The sequence below is a fragment of the Pseudoliparis swirei genome, chromosome 20, assembly GCF_029220125.1.
Source record: "Pseudoliparis swirei isolate HS2019 ecotype Mariana Trench chromosome 20, NWPU_hadal_v1, whole genome shotgun sequence".
NCBI lineage: Eukaryota > Metazoa > Chordata > Actinopteri > Perciformes > Liparidae > Pseudoliparis > Pseudoliparis swirei.
Window position 1 is genome coordinate 2,014,150 of NC_079407.1, and position 8,518 is coordinate 2,022,667.

Below are 8,518 nucleotides of genomic sequence, written 5' to 3' on the forward strand. Positions count from 1 at the left end.
CTGCTGGGTTGTCCCCCGTCTTCTGCAGCCGACATGAAAGTGTGTCTGCAGCAGGCTGATCCTCAGGACCTCCTAGATAACGAGTACAACACCCTCTCAGTGCCTGAGATCGTCCCCATTCCCTTTGCCCCTTAAACCGTCCGGGAAAAGGAATTTTCCCGCCCGAAAGTAGGTTAACGTTTGTGTTGTTCTCCCCCTTAAAACCGGGGTCCCAAAAAAAACTGTTTGGATAACCCGCAAACCATTCCTTTTTAAAACCCGCTTTCCCCCAAAGGGAAATTAAGGGGTATTTTCCCGACGGAAAATGGAAAACAACCTTTTAAGGTTTGGGTTTTTCCTCCCAGGCATTGGAAAAAGTTGGCCGTAAGTTTAAAAAAAGATGTGCTTTTTTGGCATTTCCCAGGAAGAAAGGGCCATTCCTTGGGGTTTTTATACCTTGCCCCGGGTTTTTAAACCCCAAACCCACGCTTTCCCCGAGGATTTTATTCCGACCGGAGTGCCGATTCAATGTTTTTCAAGTTGGATTTCCGGGGGGAAATTTTTTTGGCCACCCCTCCCAAAAACCGAATTTGGGGGCGGATGAGGAAAAAAGGGTCTTTAAGCCCGTGACCTGGGGGGAAGGGTTTGGAAGACCCAAGAGGTTTCCTGCCTGGGAATTTCCCCCTCGGGAGGTAAAGAGCCGGCCAAATTCCTTCAAGGGGTTTCCCCCCGGGGAAGGGGGTTGTCTAAAAGTTTTACAGGGAAACCCCATTTCTTGGCCCCTTGTGGAAAAAGGGTTTTTTCCCCTGAAACCAACCTAAGAGGAAAAGAGGGTTAAAGTTTGTTCATTTAAAATTTTTCCCCCAAAAAAAAAAAACCCCAGGTTGGGGGAAGACTTTTTCTAATTTACTTACCACCCTCCCAAAATTTCCCAGAAACCAACACCAAATAAGTTTTCTTGGAAGTAAGGGGTCACTTGGGCCCCGGAAAGGGTTTTGGCCTTTTTCAAAGGTTTATTGGGCCAATTTTCCCGGCGGGGGATAAAAAACTTGGGGAAAAGACCAATTTCCTCCCTGGTTTGGTTTGGGGCCCTCCCAATTACTTTTTTACTGAAAAAATTGGTTTTTTTTAAGGAAACCCCATTTATTGGGGAAAAGGCCCCCGAAAAAATAGAAAATATGCACCCAAAAAAACGGTTCCCAAGGGGGAAAGATATTTAAATTTAAATGTTCACTCTAACAATTTCCTTTTTCCCAAAAAAAAAAAGGGACGGTTTAAACACCTTCCCCCTTTTATCTTTTAACTTTCCTTTTTATATTCCCCCCAAAAACCCCCACACACAACCAACACACAACTTTACGTTTATTCCGAAGTCAGAAACGTACTTTTTGCCAGGAAAGCCCCTTTGGGGCCTTTTTTCAAAAGCATTACCAATTTAAAAAACCCCTTGGGGTAAAAAGCTGTTTTTAATTTTTGACTTTTTATTTTAAATTTTTCTGGGTGGAATCAGCCTTTATCCACAAATTTAAAAATTTTTAAAATTTTCCCTTTTGGGGAAAAAAAGTTTTTGGGGGTTTTCTTTTAGTCCCTTTCATTAAAATAAAAACAACAGAAAAATATGACCCAAACCCGGTTTTTTTTTTGCAATGCAAAAAAACATCGTATTTTTTAAATTACAATTTTTAATTTAAAATTTTTCTTTACCTTTTTTTCCCCAATGCCCCAAACCTTTTTTGAGAAAATTTTTAAAGGGACCCGGAACACCCCTTCCTCCTGTTTTGGTAAAAACTTTTCCTCTTGTATGGAAAACGAAGGGGTCATTCACCACATAATTTTTCCCAAAGCTTAATCCCCTTGGGGTTTTGGCCCCTTTCTTTTTTGATTTGAAAGTCTTTTTAAGTTTGGGCTTTTTTTGTTCAAACTCCTGGGGTGAATGCTTTTTTCCCGCATTGGCATTTAAAAAAAATCAAATTTTCTCCAAAATTTGTGGCCCCTTTTGGGCCCCAAATTTTTACTCAAAAAACCCCCATTTAAGATAGGGTTTTGGGAAGTGCGGGGCAACCGACCCAAAAACCCGAAGTCCCAAATAAAAAGAAGCAAAGTTTCCCCAAAAAACCCCGGGGCTCCCTGGCAGGGGAAATTTTTGGGGTAAAAGTGCCCCTTTTTCTCATTTCAACCCCAAATTTCAAGCCCCTATCCCTGAATGAAAAATCCCAAGGTTTTGGGAAACAAAAAAATCTGTTGGGGTTAATATCACTTAATAAATTTGGGGCCAAAGTTTTCTCAGTTTGCAACCCCCTTGGGGTTTTTGCCCCACATGAAATTTAACCGTTAAAATCTCCCGGGGTTTTTTGCTTTTTAAAAGGTTTGGGCTTTTAAAAAACTAAAAAACCCCCGGGGAAAGGTTTTGATTCCCCCATTGGCTTAAAAAAATTTGAATAAAGGTGGGTTCCGGGAAAAAGAGGACCCCGGGAAGGAAGGGTTTTTAAGGCCCAAAGGCCCCCTTGTTGGGAACCTTTGAACCTTGGGAGCCCCAAACCCTTTGACAAGGAAACCGTGTTTTGGTTTCCGAGTTGTTTTATTTTTTGGGCCCAAAAACCTGTGCTCCTTTTGGGGGAGATCTAGGAGGTCCAAAGGGTCTGGGTTGGGGTTTAAAACTGGGGTTCGGGGGCCCCCTTCCCGGGAATGAGTCCAAGGTCTTTGGGGTTAAAAGGGGAAGGGGGCGGGGGGCTTCAATGGGATCAGGTTTGGTTTGGGGGAAGGAATGGGGTCCCGAGGGGGGCTTTTATAGAATCCCCCAATTTTGGTTGGGGGAATGAAATGGGGGACAGGGAAAGGTTAGGAAAATCTTGGCGGGTTGGGGAAGGGTAACGGGGTTCAGGGGGCCGGAGAACTAACCCCGGGGGGTTTGAGGTTCTTTCCCGGGGGGGCTTCAGGGAGAGAAATTTTGGCTGGGGGTTGGGGGTGCGGGGGCAAGGGGGAGGCTTTGGGATGAGGGGGTTTTCCCAAAGGCCCGGGGGTTTTTGGGGGTTTTGGGGGTTTTAACCTTTTGGGGTTCCCAAGGGGGCCCTTTGGGGTGAGGGTCCCGGTTTGGGGGGGAGGTTTTTAATTTTGGGGAACAGAGGGGGGCCAAAAGGCAATCTTTTGGGGGAGGGTCTTCAAGGGGGGTTTAAAGATCTTTGGGTTTGGGGGTTTAGGATGAACTGGGGTTCAGGGGAGGCTTCAGGGGGAGATCCAAGGTCTGGTTGGGGTTGAGGATGAACTGGGGTTGCAGGAGGAGGCTTCAGGGGATGAGATCTATGGTCTGGTTGGGGTTGAGGATGAACTGGGGTTGCAGGAGGAGGCTTCAGGGGATGAGATCTATGGTCTGGTTGGGGTTGAGGATGAACTGGGGTTACAGAGGGAGGCTTCAGGGGATGAGATCTATGGTCTGGTTGGGGTTGAGGATGAACTGGGGTTACAGAGGGAGGCTTCAGGGGATGAGATCCAAGGTCTGGTTGGGGTTGAGGATGAACTGGGGTAACAGAGGGAGGCTTCAGGGGGGAGATCAAGGTCTGGTTGGGGTTGAGGATGAACTGGGGTTCAGGGGAGGCTTCAGGGGAGATCCAAGGTCTGGTTGGGGGTTTAGGATGAACTGGGGTTCAGAGGGAGGCTTAGGGGGAGATCTATGGTCTGGTTGGGGTTGAGGATGAACTGGGGTTAAAAGAGGGAGGCTTCAGGGGAGAGATCCAAGGTCTGGTTGGGGTTGAGGATGAACTGGGGTTCAGGGGGGAGGCTTCAGGGGTGAGATCTATGGTCTGGTTGGGGTTGAGGATGAACTGGGGTTCAGGGGGGAGGCTTCAGGGAGAGATCTATGGTCTTTTGGGGTTTAGGATGAACTGGGGTTCAGGGGGAGGCTTCAGGGGGTGAGATCTATGGTCTGGTTGGGGTTGAGGATGAACTGGGGTTCAGGGGAGGCTTAGGGGAGATCCAAGGTCTGGTTGGGGTTGAGGATGAACTGGGGTTAAAAGAGGGGGGCTTCAGGGAGATCTATGGTCTGGTTGGGGGTTTAGGAAGAACTGGGGCAGAGGGAGGCTTCAGGGAGAGATCCAAGGTCTGGTTGGGGTTGAGGATGAACTGGGGTTACAGAGGGGGGCTTCAGGGGGGAGATCCAAGGTCTGGTTGGGGTTTTAGGATGAACTGGGGTTGAGGGAGGCTTCAGGGAGAGATCTATGGTCTGGTTGGGGTTTAAATGGGGTTGGAAAGGGGGGCTTCAGGGACGAAAATCTTTGGTTTTTTGGTTTGGGGTTTTAGGTGAACCCGGGGGTTCAGAGGGAAGGTTCAGGGGGGGAAAATCAAGGTTTTGGGGGAAAGGGGAAATGGGGTTCAGGAAAGGGGGCAGGGGAATTTTGAATCCCCCATTTTTCCCTTTTTTTAAATGAAATGGGGTTGCAGGAGGAAGGCCTTCAGGAAAAAGAGATCTATGGGGCTTTGGTTTTGGGGGTTTGAGGGGAAACGGGGTTTACAAAGGAAAAGGTTCCAAAAAAGGGAAAAAAAAGGATTTTTAATTTGGGCTTTTGGGGTTTGAAAGGTGCCCCCGGGGGCAGAGGGGGGTTGGATGAGGTTTTTCCCTTTTGGTTGGGTTTAGGAAAGAAATTGGGGTAAAAAAGGTTAAAAAGGAAAAGATTTTAGGGTTTTTGGGTTTGGGGGGAATGGGGGAGGGGGGCTTCGGGACGAGAAACCTATTCCCCGGTTGGGGTTTGGGGGAACCGCAGGGGGCCTTTAGGGCCCAAACCATGGTCGGTTTTTGGGGAACTTGGGGGAAAAGAGGACCCCTTTAGGGGGGACATTCTGGTTGGGGGGGTTTTTTCCCCCTTTTTTCCCCCCTTTAACCCCCGGATTTAATTTTTTCTTCCCCCTTGGTGGGGGGAGGGTGATCCTGGGGCTGGGAAGGCCCTTTTTTTTAAGGGGTAAAAAAGTTTAAAAACCCATGGGCCAAAGGGAACCCCCAGGCAAGGAATTTTGGAAATTTTAATTTCTTTCCCCCAATTTTCCCCTCCCCTTTTTAAAAAACCCTTTTGAAAACTTAAAAAACCCCCCAGGGGCTAAAAAAATTGAAGGAATTCTTCAAAATTCCCCAAAAAAAAAAGAAAAATTTTTCTATATTTTAAAAAATTTTTAGGACGTCATCTGCAGACACCACAGGAGTTTCCACTAAAAGAAAAGGATCCAAAATGAATGAATAAATAAAGGTATCTCTCTAATGTGGGCGTCTCCTTTGCTCGTACCGTTGGTTATGAAGGTGTTCCTTCTCTGGTCATTGAGACGTTGGAGTGGAGGTTCTTCTCTCTGCTCTCCCTGTTGTTTACTTTCTTTTGAATGACTTAAGATCGGGCTAGAAATTAATGAATTGAAAGAGTATACAGATTCAGTTTTTGTACGGATTTGCAGAATGTGAGAAGCTTCTGAACGACTGCAGACCATCGGAGACGTATCACTCACACGAAGCGCTCGGCCTTTGTTGAACCGTCGCCGAGCGTTTGCCTCCGAGGCTCCGCCTCCATCCGTCCGCCGTCAGATGTCTTCTGCTGGCGGATCTTCGTCCGGACGATGTAGGACTCCTTCAGGAGGACACTTCTCTCGCTCATCCCCACCTTCGCTTTCTCCTCCTCCTCCTCCTCCTCCTCCTCCTCCTCATCCTCATCCTCCTCCTCGCATTCACTTTCTTTCTTCCTCGCCTGCTCACGATGACCGCCGGAAAAGAGGTTGTCCGATTCGTCCGTCTGGGGAAGGCGCTTCCTCTTCTTTCCCCAGCCGCGGATCACAGAGTTGGGGATGTAGCCGTCCGGAGCGATGGGCCATCGCTCCATGTTCACGTCGAGGGTTTTGAGACAAGTTTCAAGTTTCAAGTTTCAAGTTTTTATTGTCACATCCCCTTTTATACAAGTATAATCGGTTTGTGAAATTCTTATGTGCAAAACACCCGACAGCAGTAGCAGACTAAAAAAAGAATAAGAATGAGAATAAACTATACAATATCCACAAAAAAAGAAGAAAGTATTAACAATATATATATATAAAACAATGTAATAGAATATACATCATGACAATATATATATATAAAACAATGTAATAAAATATACACTTTTTTGAGACAATATATATATATATGTATATACATACAATATATATATACAATATATATATATATAAAACAATGTAATAAAATATACACCATGGCCATAGATATTCACAGAATATGTTCTGGTGTATAGTGTTAATGAGGGTCTCAGTCCTTGTTCAGCAGCCTGATGGCCTGACTGAAGAAGCTGTCCCTCAGTCTGTTTGTCGGCACTTGATACGCGGTATCGCCTGCCTGACGGTAGAAGGGTGAACAGTTTGTGGCCGGGGTGGTTATTGTCTTTCATCATCCGTTTGGCCCTGGCCACGCACCGCTTGGTGTATATGTCCAGGATGGAGGGAAGCTCACCTCCAACGATGTACTGTGCCGACCGCACCACCTCTGTAGTGCCCTACGCCCAGGGCGGTGCAGTTCCCGTACCAGACGGTGATGCAACCTGTCAGAACACTCTCGATGGTACTGGTGTAGAATGTTCTGAGGATGCGGGGCCATGTTGAATTTCCTCAGTCGCCTAAGGAAATACAGGCGTTGTTGGGCCCTTTTCACCACGTGAGTGGTGTGCGTGGTCCATGTGAGGTCCTCGGAGATGTGCACGAGGAACTTGAAGCTGCTGACCTCTCTACTGCAACTCCGTCTATGGAGATGGGGTGTGCTCTCCTCTCCGCTTCCTGTAGTCCACGATCAGCTCCTTGGTCTTCTTGACGTTGAGGACGAGGCTGTTCTCCTAGCACCACTGTACCAGTGATCCAACCTCCTCCCTATAGGCTGTCTCGTGTGCGGTGATCAGCCCCAACACTGTTGTGTCGTCAGCAAACTTGATGATGACGTTGGAGCTGTGCATGGCCGTGCAGTGGGGTGTACAGGGAGTAGAGGAGAGGGCTCAACACGCATCCTGAGGGGCTCCGTGTTGAGGGTCAGCGGCTCTGAGGTGGTACTGCCCATCCTCACCACCTGGCGGCGCCGACAGGAAGTCCAGTATCCAGCTGCACATGGTAGAGTGCAGGCCTAGACCTCTGAGCTTGGTGTCGAGCTTGGCGGAACAATAGTGTTGAACGCTGAGCTGTAGTCCACAACCAGCATTCGACACAACAGTTCCTCCCTCCAGGTCGGAAAGGGCGGTGGGAAGTGCCATGGCAATTGCGTCGTCGGTGGATCTGTTTTGACGATATGCAAATTGCCATGGGTCCAGCGTGGCAGGCAACATGGAACAAATGAAGTCCTTGACCAACCTCTCAAGCATTTACTGACAATCGAGGTGAGGGCTACGGGTCTCCAGTCATTCAGGCAGGTTACCTTGGGGTGTTTGGGGACAGGCACAATGGTGGACATCTTGAAGCTCTCAGGAACAACAGCCTGGGACAGGGAGAGGTTGAAGATGTCTGCAAGACTCCTGCCAACTGGTCTGCACATGCTCTGAGGCGCGCCCGGGATGTGGTCGGGACCTGCCGCCTTCCGGATGTCCACCCGCTTGAAGGCTCTCGCACGTCAGCCTCTGAGATGATCAGCAGGCTGGTCTCCTCGGCAGCGCTGCCTTGCGGGCTGCCGTCACGTCGAACCGAGCAAAGAATGTATTTAGCTCGCCTGGGAGGGAGGTAGAGGAGTTCTCTTCACCGCTGGTTCTCCCTCTGAAGTCCGTGATTGTCTGTAGCCCCTTCCACACACCTCTCACGTCATGGCTCTTGAGCTTTTCCTCCACCTTGTTCCTGAACTCCCGCTTGGCAGAGCCGATGGTCTTACGGAGGTCGAGCGGCTCTTTTGTATTCCGCCATATTCCCGAGTCAAAGGCGTGTTACGTCGAGTGCAGCGAACATCGCCATTTATCCACGGTTTCTGGTTGGGATAAATCCGAACCGACTTGGTAGGAACAACGTCATCTATGCATTTCTTGATGAACCCGGTGACTGAGGACGCGTACTCACTGACGTTGTTGTCCGACGCGACCCTGAACACATCCCAGTCAGCACGTTCAAAACAGTCCTGTAGCATAGACTCCGATTGGTCCGACCAGCGTTGCACTTCCTTCACAGCGATTGGTTGCTGCTTCAGCCTCTGCCTGTAGGCGGGGAGTAGTTGGATGGAGCGGTGGTCCGATTTGCCGAACGGTGGGCGGAGGAGGGCTTTGTATCCATCCCGGAAGGGAGTGTAGCAGTGGTCGAGAATCCGCTCCCCCCGCGTGTTGCTTGTTATGTGTTGGTAGAACTTCGGGAGAACTTTCTTCAGGTTCGCTTTGTTGAAGTCCCCCGCCACAATGAAAGCAGCCTCGGTGTGCCGACTCCTGCTCGCTGATCGCCCGTAGAGTTCCTTCAGCGCTATGTCCGTGTTAGCTTGAGGCGGAATGTACACAGCAGTTACGGTGACTGCTGTAAACTCCGCGTAGCCAGAATGGTCGACACGAGCATTAGGTACTCCAGGTCCGGG

General features: G+C 48.9%; 1 protein-coding gene across 1 annotated transcript; it reads right to left on the bottom strand.

Moving 5' to 3' along the window:
* Positions 1–3,451: 3,451 nt before the first annotated feature.
* Positions 3,452–5,845, bottom strand: LOC130210705 (chromogranin-A-like). Its single transcript, XM_056441187.1, has 4 exons — positions 5,461–5,845; positions 5,247–5,353; positions 5,144–5,172; positions 3,452–3,493 (listed from the first exon to the last, which is right to left on the bottom strand). Exons 1-4 carry the CDS (start codon positions 5,826–5,828, stop codon positions 3,452–3,454), a joined length of 546 nt encoding a protein of 181 aa, XP_056297162.1. The 5' UTR covers positions 5,829–5,845.
* Between the last annotated feature and the right edge of the window lie 2,673 nt (positions 5,846–8,518).